Genomic DNA, 16,449 nt, shown 5'->3' on the forward strand with positions numbered 1-16,449 from the left:
TCAGCCCGACAAGATCTTGAAGTAAATCCAAAGCTGCCTGCCGGCTGCCTGACTCTTGGGGAGAAGCCTGGAGGCTAGATGCCAGCGTGGACTGGGATGGAAGGACTGTTATTCTGAACTTATTTCTTTTTATAATATATTCATATGAACTGCAATGCTGTACTTTTTAAATATCTTTATTTTTCTAATTTTTTGTCCCCTTAAGTTGTAGTTAAGAGTCTGTCTTTGAACCTAAAGTGGTACCAGAAGTGATGACGACTTACAAACTTTTCACTGTACACAAACTATGTGACATTAAAGCTGATTTAATTCAATTCTATACATTAAACCAAGCGATATAATTGCACCCTTCTTATTCCTTACCTTTAGCAAAATCATTCTTTCCTTGAACCCTCTGAAACATTCACTTTCTCAAATACAATGCTCTCCTGCACCAAGAATGCCACCCTTCCACCTTTCTGACCACCATATAATTTGGAATAACTCTAATCCAAATCTGCCCTTCCTTAAGGCAGATCTCCACTCATATCATATTGTAAGCTCACAAGGCAACTTGTGCCTGTAACTCCCCAATCCGATTAGTTATACTCCGTGCATTCATACACATGCATAGTAACCCCGATTTAGATTTCATAGCTTTCTTGCTTATTCCAACTCCACCTGTTAACTTACTACGGAGATATCCACTTATTTTGACCCCACATAAATCAACACTCCCCTTTGAAAACCTTTGAGCATCTTTTCCTCTTAGCAAGGTGCAACTTACAATCTCAACATTGAGAGAGGGGGATAACCTGGTTAGTTGACAAGCAGTCTTTGCTACCATGCTAATATCTTCTATTTGAAACAATCCACACATTTTAATATCTTTGGATTTTAATGTTTTGAGCAAACAATAATAAAAAAAACACTGAATATAAAAAAAAACTAACCGTATCAGCACTGCTGCACCCCTTGAGTTTTGAGGAAGCACATGCTTTGTTGTCACTGTTAAATCTCAGTGTTAACTGTGGAAAATGTTTAACTTTCAAGAACTTTAATCCACGTACAGGGTCCTGAAAGCACTTGATAAGGAAGAACACAAACAAATTCAAGGTGAATGAATAACACCAAAAATTGAGATAGCGAAAAAACTGGGATTAGACAGCACTTCATTCTTGGTATAACGATACAGTTAAAGCTGACCCAAGCACAGCATTAACAAAAGAAAATTTTATAGAGAAAACTAAAAGCTTTGCAAAGTAAATGGATGTTGCCAAGTTTACACTTAGCAAATGGTTGGTTTTCACAATTTAAATTGCTCCATAACGTTGCGTGCAACATTCAATAAGTTACATTTACATTGCAACTACTTTCAACAGGCTAACACTACAATCAAAAAATACATTAGACCTACTGAACCACGTTTCTAATCTTGTTGAGATGGAACAATAATCTGGAACAAAGGAAGTGTCATTGAAACCTACTGTCAAAACTAATGACCGAATACACATCACCAGTGTTTTAGAATACATTTTCTGTTGTTTGTGTTTGATTATGAGCAGTTCTACAAATAAGAACAAGTTTTAGGATTTTGCTATTCTCATTGTTGTTTGAAATTGGTAATCAGTAGTACACACAGACATTATAAAAATTTGATAATACAACATATTGTCACACAATGAAGATTAACTCTTTAGATATACCACATGGTCCGCCACCATTTGAATCGGAAATATCAAAATTTACCTAGGTCCAGAATCGTCAACATTATATGGATAATTCTGTTTTCTCACTTTAGTTCCATCTGCATCTCTCAGCACCCAGGTACTTTCTTATATTTTTGCCTAGTTCCCACACCTCTGCTGAGTTAGTTTAAACCCTCCCCAGTAGCACTAGCAATACACCCTACATTTTACTTATTCCCAGCTCTGTTCAGAATCAACCCATTCAACTTAATCAAGTGCCACATTCTCCCTTGCCAGTCCCAGAGTTCCAAGAATTCAAAGACTTCTTTCTCTTGCTTCATATTTCCAGCCACGTAATTGTTTGACTTAGCTTCCTATTTCTGTGCTCATGTGCATGTGGTACTGACAGTAATCCAGAGATTACAACTTTGGATACCTTGCTTGCTACCTCACTCCCTAAATTCTGACTGCAGAACCCCACTACCCTTCCTACCTATGCCATTAGTACAAATGTGGGCCAGTCTTAACTCCAACACCAGAGGGGCAACAAACAATCCTGGAATCACACTAACAGCTGCAAAAATACTGGTCTGCTTGGCTATCAGTACTGCCCTTCTGTTCTTCTTTCTCTCCTCCTGTACAGTTGGGCCCCCATGGTAGCACAGGATTTGTTCATTACATTCCTCCAACAATACATCACCCTCAATATTTCTCTTAGATTGCGTGGCGGTCACCCACTCTCTGTTTGCTCCTAACTTATGGTGTCAGCACAGCCTTCGTTAGTAAAGCATTGTACCTAAAGATTACTTTTAAAGCATTTTCAAAATGAGGCTACCTCATGCAAAGTTATAATATAACCAAATATTGACATACTTGAATTGGCAACCAATGCCTGAAGGTAGTGAAGACAATCTATGCTAATCACATTGTTTCACCATAAAGCAGCAAAAGCAATGGCTACAAGGTGAAAATTTGATTAATTCCATAGCAAAATGTATGCTTCTCTCATACTCTTAGACGTTATCACGTCATACATCAGGGATATCCTCAGTGAAAAGTGCACAGGTCTTAAGGATATTCATTAGGACCTAACATGTCGTTAAAGCAACAGGCATCAGGCTGTAACCAAACATCTAAACAGATGCACCAAGAGTGAAATGTAGGAAGTATCTCTAGTCAGAAGCACATTTATCTACACTATTGAGCAACTGGAAGAAACCAGACCTTTTTATAATTATCCAACAGCTCAAAAAAAACCTGAGATATTTTCAGATATTAAAGAGTTAATTTGCTCTGCTGACCTGCAGGAAATTGGATGTCCCGAGGCTAGGATGGGATGTCGCTGACTTACAGGTAGATTCTAAGGAAATCACAGTCCCATCTTTTCAAAGCCATTTGCATGATCATTTCTTACTTATTCAATCGCCATTTACATTGTCTTCTCCTACTATTTATTTTCATCCCCTATTCAGAAATCAATAAGACCATTACAGTTGGAATTTGACTACTCCCCTGCAGTTACAAAACAACGATTTGCAACAGATTTGACCATTAAGGGATATAGAACTTAGAAAAGTACAGCACAGAACAGGCCCTTTGGCCCACGATGTTGTGCCAAGGATTATTCCTAATCTAAAATAAAATAACCTAAACTACGCACTCCTCAATTCACTGATGTTCATATGCATATCCAGCAGTCACTTCATCGTCCCGAACGCCTCTGCTTCCGCCACCACCACTGGCAATGTATTCCATGCGCTCACAACGCTCTCAGTAAAGAACCTACTTCTGACGTCTCCTCTATACCTTCCCCCTAACACCTTAAAACTATGACCCCCTCATCCCAGTCAATCCTGCCCCGGGGAAAAGTCTCTGGCTATCGACTCTATCCATTCCTCTCATTATATACCTTGTATACCTCGATCAGGGCACCTTTCTTCCTCCTTCTCTCCAGAGAGAAAAGTCTGAGCTTAGTCAACCACTCCTCCCAAAACAAGCCCTCCAGTCCAAGCAGCATCATGGTGAACCTTCTTTGCACCCTCTCCAAAGCCTCTGTATCTTTCCTATAATAGGGCGACCAGAACTGCTCACAATATTCCAAGTGTGGTCTCACCGGGGTCTTGTAGAACTGCAGCAAAACCTCACGGCTCTTAAACTTGAATCCCCTGTTAAGAAAGCATATGGTGTTTTGGCTTTCATTAACAACCCTATCCACTTTGGTGGCAACTTTGAGGGATCTATTCAATTAAACACCAAGGTCCCACTGTTCCTCTACATTACCAAGAATCCTGTATTGAATCCGATATTCAGCATTCAAGTTTGATCACTTTGCATTTATCCAGTTTGAACTCCATCTGCCATTTCTCAGCCCAGCTCTGCATCCTATGTCATGCTGCAGCCTGCAATAGCCCTCAATACTATTAATGGTACCTCCAACCTTTTTGCCATGGGCAAACTTACTTACCGACCCCTCAACATCCTCATCCAAGACATTTATAAAAACTACAAAGAGCAGAGGATCAAGAACAGAGCCCTGCGGGACACTACTCACCACTGACCTACAGGCAGAATACATTCCATCTGCAACCACTCTCTGCCTTGTCAGCCAACCAATTCTGATTCCAGACAGCCAAATCTCCCTGTATTCCATATCTCCTGACTTTATGACTGAGCCTACCATGGAGAACCTTACCAAATGCCTTGCTGAAGTTCATATACACCACATCCACTGCTGGACATTCATTGACTTGTCTCGTTACCTCCTCAAAGAACTCAACAAGATTTGAGGCATGACCTGCCCCTCACAAAGCCATGTTGACTGCCTTTACTCACACTATGCTTTTCCAAAGAGTAATTAATCCTGTTCTTCAGAATTCTTTCCAAAACCTTGCTGGCCACAGACATAAGACTGATTTGGTCTGTAATTGCCAGGGATTTCCTTATTCCCCTTCTTGAAAAAGGGGAACAACATTTGTTTCTCTCCAATTCTCCGATACGACTCCCATGGAGAGTGAGGAAGCAAAGATCTTCGCCAGGGGCTTAGCAACCTCCTTTCTCGTTTCCCAGGGCATCCTAGGATAAATCTGGTATGTCCCTGGGGAATCATCAATCTTAATGTTTGCCAAACTTTCCAGCACATCAACTTCATCAATCTTGATCTGTTCAAGCCTATTTCCCGTTCCTCAAAGTTCTCATTCACAACAATCCTTCGTGAAAACCGAAGCAAAAAAACTCATTCAGGGCTTCATCTATCTGCTCAGACTCCACACACAAGTTCCCTACCTTCTCCCTGACCGGCCCTACCTTCTCCCTGATCATTGTCTTATTCCTCACGTATGAGTGAAATGCCTTTGGATTCTCCCTAATCCTTCTTGCCAAGCCTTTTTCTTACCCCCTCCTGGCTCTCCTCAGTCCATTTCTGAGGTCCTTTCTGGCAAGCCTGTAATACTCTTAAACTGTGCTAAACCCCTGCTTCCTCCACCTTACTGCCTTCTTCCTTTTGATGAGAAGCTCCTCTGTCCTTGTCATCCAAGGCTCCTTAATCTTATCCCTTCTGAGTACAAGGTGTGGGGCCTGGTGCTGGGATCCTGAAGCAGGGAGGACTCGGGGCCGGGGGCCAGGTGCTGGGATCCCGGAGCGGGAAGGACTCAGGGCCGGGGGCCAGGGCCCGGTGCTGGGATCCTAAAGCGGGGAGGACTTGGAGCTGGGGACCAGGACCCGGTGCTAGGATGCCGGGGAGGGTTTGAGAGAACTCGGGGCCCGGGAACTGCAGGGAGGGACACTACCAGGAGCTGAAAGAACAGCTGCTGAACATTCGGTGCATTGGCAACGAAACTGGAAAAGCTCAGCAGGTCAGCCTTTTAGTAAAGAGAAACAGAATGAGCGTTTGTTGAGAAGCGGGATGGGTTCAAATATCAGAGCATTGGAGCAGAGACAGAGAAAGTGAACTCCGTGGTTAGCACTGCTGCCTCACAGCACCAGGGTCCCAGGTTCGATTCCAACCACGGGTGACTGTCTGTGTGGGTTTCCTCGGGGTGCTCCGATTTCCTCCCACAGTCCAAAGATGTGCAGGTTAGGTGAAATGGCCATTCTAAATTGCCCGTAGTGTAGGGTGCATTAGTTAGAGGGAAAAGGGGTTTGGGTGAGTTACTCTTCAGAGGCTCGGTGTGGACTTGTTGGGCTGAAGGGCCTGTTTCTACACTGTAGGGAATCTAATCTAATCTAATCTAATCTCAGAGGAACAAATTTGTGCCTGACTCACAACAACTGCTCCTTCAACAGTCTCCACATGTCTGTTGTGCCCCCTCTGTTGGAACAATTGCTCCCAATCTGTACTTCCCAATTCCTGTCTGATCGCACCATGATTTCCTTTTCCCCAATTAAATATTTTCCCATGGTAACTGATCATTTGCATTACCTTGCTTCTGGGGATGAAGTGGTCACTGCACTGTGTCTCGAGTGGCATGTGACTGTAAGGGAATAGCTGGCGGTTATTTTGTGGGCATTACCAACAATGTAAAGATTTCATATAAAGGAAGGACTGTTTCCTTTGTTCAGAGAGCTTCCCGCAAGCATGGCGAGGAGTGTTCAGGGTTTCTCCAAAGCTTATATTGTACTGTGCTTAATACACTTTGCTTGTTCACAGAAGTTGGCATTTGCAGTTGCATCAAGTGTGTAAGAATCTCAAGAAAAAAGAACTTAATAGTCGGTGCTCCTTTCTGAATCCTGCATGAACAGATTTTCCTTTCACAATTACCACACATAGTTCAGAAGATGGAAACCTCGACGATAATGACACCGCTGACATGGATGAAGATGACGCGTGTAATAATGGCATGGGGTTGAGAGGGCTGAAGACACAGTAGAGATGCATAAACTACTTGAGGACATCAATTCAGACACAATATATTAAGGTTTCTATGCATGTAAATAAACAGAAATGTAAAACCAAAATCAAGACATACCAGTTAGTTCTTAATTTCTGTTCAAAACTGAAGGAAGTAAATATAACTTCAAGGTAAATGCTTAGGGAAAAGATGTTAACTATATTCAGAAAATTATAGTAATAATTTTTGAGCTACTGTAACATAATATTTAATGATTTAGAAGGCGGGGAGGCAAAATTCAACATAGCAAATCTCCCAGCTTGGGTACATCATTTGACAGAAACACGTGACGGTAGTAAACAAGAGACAAAGCTGGAAAGTGAGTCAGGGTGAGCATGATTACTTTTTCATTACCAGTTTATGACCTTCATAACTAAAGGCTTGTGGTAAGATAGCTGTCCTCAATGACATATTCTGCCACTGCTCACATCAACTACTCAACAAGAATCTGGATGTACACAAAACACCCCTGTTGATAAAAATGAACTTTGAAGAAAGTCCATACATGATAAAATCCATCAGATATATCTCTGGAAAAGTAGGCAGTATATCAGTACTCTCAAACTTGATCAATTGCTCTCCCCTCCTATCTGTTTTATTCAATCTTATAATAGGGCTCAGTTCGTTTAATCTGTCAGCTTTCATAAGATTTCAAAAATTAACACTTTAATCTTTTACTTTGCTGCACATAAACTTTTTTTATTTCATTAGAGAAAATCAAGATACCTCACCAAGCATTTCATTCTATAAAACGGAAGAATAAAATATTGAAAAAATATTTGAACTTCTTGTTAAAATTTTTAATTCAGAATGATAAATGTTTCCAACATTATCTTCTACTTTGATGACCAAGAATGGAGTGGAAGAACACAAATTCCCTTACAAAGTTTGACAATTTGCAAGTGCTGAGCTTTGCTGCATTTGTTAATGTGTTTCAAAAGTTTTAACCAGTTTCGTATATATGCACTATCAGAGCCCACAAACTATTGGAAATAACCCATGAAATGAGAACCTGCATAATGGGCATTTGGGAACAAGAATAAATGCCCTTGTGCAAATTACCAAGTTGCAGGATTCCTGGAAAAATATCATACATTCATGTCATACCAATCGCCTATGACATTCTAATGCACTGTCTTTTTCCTAAGTGTTTTACTCTTTCTCTTAAAATATTGTTCAACAATAGCATCAAAAGATTTCAGACTGGCATAACACCAACTCTGCACTGAAGTCATACAGTTTCCACCAGTTAAACTTTGTTTTCTTTTGCAGGTCTTGCCAGCATGTGAAATGGAAACAGACACAATTTGTTCAAATTTATGTTGCTCTCCATTCTCTTGTCCCACACAAGTATCTGATGGCAAAGAAGGCCCGTTTGCTATCAATGATGTGCTTGCATTCAGTGGTGATAGCCTATGAGACAGGTAATGTTTTGGATTGCTGTTTCTAGTTGGTTGCTTTGCTAAATAATGATGTGCAGATTTCCCATCTTGGTACCAGTTCAGCAAAGAAGCCTGTCTTGCCCTTACAGGTATCCCAAGTAAAGGAACTTTGGATTTCTGCTCTTTGAATAAGGGAACTCTTACTTTTCGTTTCATTGGCACTTGAATTCTGTTGATATTTTCTTCATACAATTTATCCTTAATATCAATCCTCTTCCCTGCACTCAGATTGCTGTCTTCAGTCAAGTCTTGCCAGACTTGCTTTGGTGGTACCAGTATTTTGTCATTATTTTGGAATGCCTCCTTATTGCTGTCAGAACTTGATCTTTCTATATACAATTTGTTTTTATTGGTGTAGTCTTGCTGCAGTTTTTCTGGTGACTCAAACATGACACCCTTCGGAATAACCAGAGATCTTAGTCTTGTATTCGGGTGAATGAGCATTTTCTTGCATTTTGCCTTCTTCTGCATACATTCTTTTAGAGTTTCTGGAACTTGGATTTGCTTTAAATCATCAATTGGACTGAGGTATTGACAGAAGTATGCCTCACATGCCTTAGTTTTCACCACAGGGATAATAGTACAAGGCTTCAATCTGGCCACAAACTCTTGCAATTCCTGAAACGAGGAGTGATCTGAATAGGGAACCACATGTACATCTTTGTGGCAGACTCTTATTTTTCGGCTTGTGGGAATAATAGCAATTGTAGGGCACATTCGACTCCATTTGACCATGTTGAATCGGTTAATTTCATTCTGGTCTACGACTTGGATTCTTCCGGCTCCCACCTCTGAAGTGAAGACATTGCACAGTCCCAAAAGCTGAAACATCTGAAGTCTCCGAGGACTCACCACAATCCAAGTTTTAAATATCATAGCCAGTTCTATTAATAATGATTCTTTGCCCAAGTTATATAGACCTGAAATTACAGACAGAACAACTGCTCAAATACAATGTGCTGAAGCAAGGTAAAAGTGAAAAAAAAGGAAGAAAAGGCAAAAAACAAAGAAAAATGAGAAAACAAAGTGTGTGTACATATGTTCTTTCATAATCACCAAGATGTTCTAATAAACTCCACAATTAATTGTCTTTTAAGTATCGGTAACTATTGGAATGCAAGAAATATGGCAGTCTCAAACAGCATTGAGATGATGCTGAGATAAAGACAATGTGCTGGAGAAACTCAGCAAGTCTAGCAGCATCTGTGGAGAGAAAAAAAAAGTTAATGTTTTGAGTCCAGTGACCCTTTGAAGGGTAAAATGTTTTTCTCTCCACAGATGTTGACAGACCTATTGAGGCACTTCCTGTTTCTGTTTCAGAGACAGAAAGAGAGATAAAACTTCACAATGCACAGCACTTTTGTGAGTTCCCTCTGTAAGGTTTCAGACTAGATTAATGTGCTCAAAGTTTTGGAACATGGCTTGAATCCATTACCTAATAACTTAGCAGCAAGAGTACTATCACTGAATATAATGAAAGGGTCTTTCCATAATGTCCAATCATGGAAAATATTTCCTACAATCATGGATGCGATTTTTCCATGTTCTACAAACATTTCTATTTATACCCTTTTAAATGAGTTGCAAATTTGGAATCCATTTAAATGAGCATGAATCATTTAGGACTCATTGAGAGCTTGGTGAATAAAGCATCCAGTATCCTAGGCTTTGTTAATGAGTGCACGTAGTACAAGAGCAAAGACGTTATATTAAACTTGCATGATACATCCGTTTGGCCTTAGCTGGGTATTAAGCTCAGCCAGATTTCAGGAAAGATGGGAAAGCATTAAAGAGACACTCGAGGAAAGAATCTCAAGAATGTTCCAGGGATGAGGAACCTCAGCTGTGTGGTCAGATTTCATAAGTTGGGACTGTTTTCTGAAAGGGAAGGTTGACAGTAGATTTGATAGATGTCTTCAAAACTATGAGGAGGCAGAACAGAAGAGAAAAGGAAAAACTGTTCCTAGTGTTAGAGGATAATGAATTAGATGGCAAATTTAAGGTAGTTGGCAAAGCAAGCAACAGAGGCCAGAGGAAAACATCTTCAAATGGCAAGTAGTTAAGATCGAGAATACACAGCGTAAGTATATGGTGGAGGAAGGTTTGATTGTGACACTCAAAAAGGTACTTAAAGTATTATCTGAAAAGGACAAATGCACAGAATTTGGTGAGAAAGTAGGGGAATGGTACTAAATGCATTCTAAAAGTGCTGCAAACAACAGGCCTAATGGCCGCCTCCTGCTCTGCAACAATTCAGTGATTCAGTACTGAACTACCAACTATTTTTTTCCTGTGAGGTCACCAAAAGGCTGGGAAGTATAATGTGCAAACTCATATCTTCAGAACTTGACAACTAACAAAAGGATATCATTGCAAAAAACAAAATCTTTCCAGTATTCTTCCACTTTCTAAAGTCACTAACTGATACTATAAAGCAACATTAAAGATTCAGGAGACCTTCCAGTATCACACTTGAGCAGTCAGTCCACGTGTGATGGAATATAAGGAGTTGACCTTTTACATCCTTCTTTCTGATGGAGGTAATGATAGTTAGTTTTGGAGTGGGGGGGGGGGGGGGGGAGAAAGAGAGGGAGAGACAGACAGAGAGAGAGAGAGAGAGAGAGAGAGAGAGAGAGAGAGAGAGAGAGAGAGAGAGAGAAGAGGACTGTTATGCAACAAAAGCAAGAGTCACAGAAGGGTCCCCACACATCCCCAGTCTTCTTGGAGTAGTATCCTCTCCAGCACTCATTTGTGATTATTCACATTCTTTCTCTATGCTTCCTGTCGGCACCAGGTCTCCACCCTGCATTATAAGCAACCACAGCTCCTGGTCATGCATCTGACTTGAGATTGTCCACCAGTTCGAGGAGATAGACTGTTTCCTGCCTAACCATCTCTGGCTCACGATTCTTGCTGCCTCCACAAAATGGAGCTCTTTGGCTATGATGATCTGGGGACACAATCTAAATTCAGTTTTCACCCAGATGTTCTCACTCATATTTTCCAACAGTAATATAATCAGCTGTAGATCAGTAGCAGGAACTCTTGCTTATCCAATCCTGCCATGGCTATCTATCAAATAACTGAATAGCAAAATTTTCTTTGTGACACAGTTTTATATTATTGCTTGATACTCTCCACTTGCAATTCTTTCTAAATGCATTAACAGTTATTTGCAGCTTTTTAACATTTAAATGAGCTACCATTTGGAGATTGAGGTTATCAATCCCAACAAGATGCTGTCTGTGATGTGCCAAGTCAGACACTGACCGGCCTACAGCAAACCTTTTATTTTCCAGCATGAATCACTTCTTCCACACAATCTACAATAACACTACACAGAAATCAATCTTAGTCACAGACAGGTCTGCTCCGATTTTTTAAATCTATGCTAAATTATTCTACCTTTATCTCACCTCAGCTGAAGAAAGTCAGTCAAGCCAGGAATAATTCCACAACTGGTCTCAGTGATCTCACTGACAATGCTGTCAGCTGTGGGCTGGCTCCCAGACAATGCCAGAGCAGACAGACTTAAATTAAGTTCTGGATTAGTGGTGCTGGAAGAGCACAGCAGTTCAGGCAGCATCCAAGGAGCAGCAAAATCGACGTTTCGAGTAAAAGCCCTTCATCAGGCTTTTTATTCCTGATGAAGGGCTTTTACTCGAAACGCCGATTTCGCTGCTCCTTGGATGCTGCCTGAACTGCTGTGCTCTTCCAGCACCACTAATCCAGAATCTGGTTTCCAGCATCTGCAGTCATTGTTTTTACCCAGACTTAAATTAAGAACAATGCTGCAGTCTAGCCAGCACATGTAAACAGAAATAACAGCAAGAAGGTTCAAACTTAGCTGAATATGGAAAAAGTATGTGAGAAAAATGATGATGTCTCCCTTCACGTATGCATTCTGTGCCTATCCAAGTAGCACAGATACTCACGCAAAGTGGGCACCCGAATAAGCCATCAAGTTTCACCATATTCTTATATTTTATTAACACAATAACGACTCCAGGAAAGGGGCTGAGCTTTTTAAATTGAGGCAAGTAGTAGGAAAAATAAGATTTGCCATATTCTTACCAATGACTACATTGTGCTCCGGGTGAGAGTTGATTATTGCTTTGATCTCATCAGTAGCTTCTTGACGGGATGGCACCATGGACTCGGGGTCACAGTTTGTATTGTCTAGATACAGGAGATCTATCCTTCTTTCTGTGTTCAGTGGTGGATGGGTGAACATCACAGGTGTGCAACGGAAATCCGCTATATAAAAAATAAAACCAAAGTCTCCATCAATGTTCTCTGGCTGATTTTCAGCATTCCTTAGTTTTTGTATATTGCACATATCTCAGAGTCACAAAGTTGTACAGCAGCAAAGCAGACACTTCACTCCAACTTGTCCATTCTGACCAGATACCCAAAATTAATCTAGTCCCATTTGCCAGCATTTGACCCATATCCCTCTAAACTCTTCCTCCTCATTGACCCATCCAGATGCCTTTTAAATGTTGCTATTGTACCAGCCTCCACCACTTCCTCTGGCAGCTCATTCCTTACACGCACCACCCTCTGCGTGAAGTTGTTGTTCCGAAGGTCACGTTAAATCTTTCCCCTCTCATCTTAAACCTATGGCCTCTCGGTTTGGACTCCCTTATTCTGAGGAAAGCTATTCACTCCACCTATCCGCTCTTCATGATTTTATAAACCTCTAAAAGGTCACCCCCCATCTTCCTACACTACATGGAGAATAGCCTCAGTCTACTTAGACTCCTTCCCGAGCTCAAATCCTCCAACCTCAGCAACATCCTTGTAAATCATTTCTACACCCTTTTCAAGTTTAACAGCAGCTTTCTCACAGCAGGGAGACCGGAATTGAAAGCAGTATTCCAAACATGGCCCAACCAATGCCCTGTTTGCCGCAACATAACAACACAACTGCTATACTCAATGCACTGACCAATTAAGGTAATCGTACCAAACGCTTTCTTCACCACCCTGTCTACCAGTGACTCCACCATCAAGGGAATATGCACCTGCACATCAAGGTCTCTTTGCTCAGCAATATTCCCAAGGGCCCTACAAGTCATGCCCTGATATGCCTTACTAAAAGCAACACCTCACACTTACATAAATTAAACTCTATCTGCCACTCCACAGCCCATCGGATCAAGGTCCTGTTATACTCTGAGATAACCTTCTTCGCTGTCTACTGCACCACCAATTTTGGGATCATCTGCAAACTTACTAACCATTCCTCCCAACACTCACAACCAAATCAGTTATATAAATGACAAAATGCAGTGATTCTTGCAGCACACTGTGAGTCACAGACCTCCAGTGAAAAACAACCCTCCACCACCAACCTCCTTATCCTAACTTCAAGCCAATTTTGTATCCAAATGGCTAGTTATCCCTGGATTCCACATGACCTAACCTTGCTAATCAATCAATCTACAAAGCAGAACCTTGTCAAACATCTTGCTGAAGTCCATATAGACCATGTTCAATGCTCTGCCTTCGTCAATCTTCTTTGTCACTTCAAAAAACTCAATTAAGTTAGTGAGACACAATTTCCCACACACAAATCCATGTTGACTATCCTCTCACCAATCCTTGCCTTTCCACATACATATAAATCCTGTCCCTCAGAATCCCCTCCAATAAATTGCCAACCATTGACATCAGGCTCACCAATCTATAGGCCCCCTGGCTTTACCTTTCCACTTTTCTTAAATAGTGGCACCACATTAGCCAATCGCCAGTCTTCCAGCACCTCACCTGCGGCTATCAATGATATAAATATCTCAGTAAGGAGCCCAGCAATCACTTCCCTAGCTTCCCATAAAATTATAGGATACACCTGATCAGATCCTGGGGATTTATCCACTTTCATGCCTTTTAAGATGACCAGCACCACCTCTTCTGTAATATCAACACTTTTCAAGATATCACTATTTATTTCTTCAAGTTCTCTGGCTTCCATATCCTCCTCCACAGTAAAATACTGACAAAGTGCTCATTCAGTACCTCACCCATCTTCAGTGTTTCCGCACGTCAATGGCCTTGTTGATTCTTAAAGGGCTCTATTCCCACCCTTGTTACTGTTTTGCCCTTAATGTATTTGTAGAATCTCTTTGGATTCTCCTTAAGTCTATTTGTAAAGCTTTCTCATGTCACTTTTTTGCTCTCCTGATTTCCCTCTTGAGTACACTCTGACTGCCCCTAGAGTCTATAGGAATTCACTCGATCCCAACTGTCTACACTGACTATAAGCCTCCTCCCTTTTCTTGACCAGAGCGTCAATTTCTCTAGTTATTCAACATTCCTTACACTTACCAACTTTGCCCCTCACGCTAACAGGAACATACCTACTCTGGACGCTTACTACCACATGTTTTTTTAAGGCCTCTGATTTTCCAAACATTCTTTTTGCCTGTGAATAGCTTTTCCTAATGTGTTTTGAAAGTTCTTGCGTAATACCCTCAAAATTGGACTTATACTAATGTAGAACACTAACTTTTTGATCAGGTCTATCCTTTTCTTTAATTCTAAAACTAATAGAATTATGATCACTCATCCCAAAGTGCTCCCCCACTCAGTCACTTGTCCTGCCTTATTTCCCGAGAGAAGGTCAAGTTTTGTTCCTTCTCTAGTAGGTCTCCACAGACACACACACAATCTGAAAATGCTCTTGTACACATTAAACAAATTCCTCTCCACCCAAGCCCTTGATACAATGGCAATCCCAGTCTATGTCTGGAAAGTTAAAATCCCTTAAAATCCCTATCAAAGATCTCCTTACAAATGTGCTTCTCGATTTCCTGCTGACTCTTGGGAGAGCCGACAGTACAATCCCAATGGGAAGATCACCCTTTCTTATGTCTCAGTTCCACATATAACTCCACTGGACTTAATCTCAGGGGTATTCTCCACAAATACATCCCAAATGTTATAACTAACCAAAAGTGCCACGCCCCCTCCTTTCTTGCCACCCCCCTTCAATCCTTCCTATAGCAACTATATCCTGGGACTTTCAGTTGCCAGTGCTGCCCTTCCCTGAGCCACTTTTCTGTGACAGCAAAGGCATCCCAGTCTCATGTTCCCAACCATGCCCGGAGTTTAACCGCCTTACCTGTCCGGCCTCTTGCATTGAAGTAAATGCAATTTATCAGTCTATCCTAGTGTTCTGCCTTGCTCTAGCCTGCCCTGACTATTTGACTTGCTCCTCTTCCTACCTGTACTAGCCTTAGACTTATTTCATTTCTCATACTCCCTTTGGATTCCAGCAGCACATTCCTTTTTTGATGTCACTTGCTATCGCAGGTGAAATTAAATGCTCAGTGTGAATGTTGGTAATTAGGTGAACAGATATGTGCATTGACCCATGGAAATGTGTGGGTGTAGTTATCGTGGTTTACCCAGAAGTTACTCAGATGACTATTCCTTTGCCCAACATTTCCTGGGTAAGCAGTTGGACAAATAACATTGGAACAAAACTCCAATTTTGCATACAACCTGGACAGCAAGGAAATTACCTATAAGGAGTTTAATTTTTCTGAGCAATTTCTATAGAGGTCACACTGGGACTTCCTGATGATCCCAAAACACATCTCAGGTTGCATATCTGATCTCCACAGTAAGCCAGAGATTGAAAGGTCTGAGCCAATGTGTCCCATGTCCCTTACTTCCAGAAGTGCAATGGGACAAATGATGGAGAGGAAAGAGGTAACACCACAGATCCACAGATGAGGGGCTTTGGAAATAAGCACAGACAACATAAAAGGAAAGAAAGTCAAAAGGTGATCAAATAGAGGCGTTAAATATGATAAAATATTTTTACAGTTCAGTTATCAGCTATTTCCACGAGTTAACAAACTTGCATTAAAAAGGACACAAGTTAAAATAACCATGCAAGAGACAAAAGTTCTTTTTTTGTGTCAAGGATTGCTAAAGCAAATGAAGCAATATCTTACCAAAAACACCGGTGAAAACAGGACCCTTAAAAGTTCTTTAAATAAATGCAGAATATTACTTTTAATAGAAAAACTAAACTGAAACTTGGAAAGATCACAGTAATCTTTCGTGAAAATATGTCACTCTATTTAGCTGTGTACCTTTTGAAAAGCAAAAAAAAAGTTACCAGCTTTCTTTTTAAGGTAAATATCACCTTCCTTAAATCTTTTCATTTAATCCCACAGTCATGCTCTGACTTTTCTTTTTGGATAGTGATTGCTTGTCTTCCAGTTGTTGACTCAACTGACCAGTCACTCCAGGCTGTGAAGCAATCCAGCTATTTGACCATGGGGGGGGCATCACCATCAAGCCAAATCATGTCCAAAGCCAAAAATCAAATACATGCGTTTACAGGGTGAGGGTTGGGCAGGGGGAGGGAGTGCTGGCTTTCCCCCTGTACAGCCAATGGAAAAATGTCTCTTATAAAACTCCAGCAATTTGACTGGT

The 16,449-nt window shown here is 41.0% G+C and overlaps 2 protein-coding genes across 5 annotated transcripts in view; both read right to left on the bottom strand.

The window, feature by feature from the left end:
* The window catches only part of LOC140467183 (5' exonuclease Apollo-like), a 191,327-nt gene that overhangs the window by 170,009 nt on the left and 4,869 nt on the right, over positions 1-16,449 (bottom strand). The window lies entirely within an intron of this gene.
* LOC140467184 (5' exonuclease Apollo-like) overlaps positions 7,339-16,449 on the bottom strand; it is a 33,170-nt gene continuing 24,059 nt past the window's right edge. For all 4 annotated transcript variants that reach the window (XM_072563362.1, XM_072563358.1, XM_072563361.1 and 1 more), the window contains 2 exons: positions 12,070-12,252; positions 7,339-8,915 (listed from right to left, as the gene is read on the bottom strand). In XM_072563362.1, coding sequence (XP_072419463.1) covers positions 7,678-8,915; positions 12,070-12,252 — 1,421 coding nt within the window. In that variant the 3' untranslated portion in view covers positions 7,339-7,677. The remainder of the gene's footprint in view (positions 8,916-12,069; positions 12,253-16,449) is intronic.

Source organism: Chiloscyllium punctatum, chromosome 45 (assembly GCF_047496795.1).
Source record: "Chiloscyllium punctatum isolate Juve2018m chromosome 45, sChiPun1.3, whole genome shotgun sequence".
Taxonomy (NCBI): Eukaryota; Metazoa; Chordata; class Chondrichthyes; order Orectolobiformes; family Hemiscylliidae; genus Chiloscyllium; species Chiloscyllium punctatum.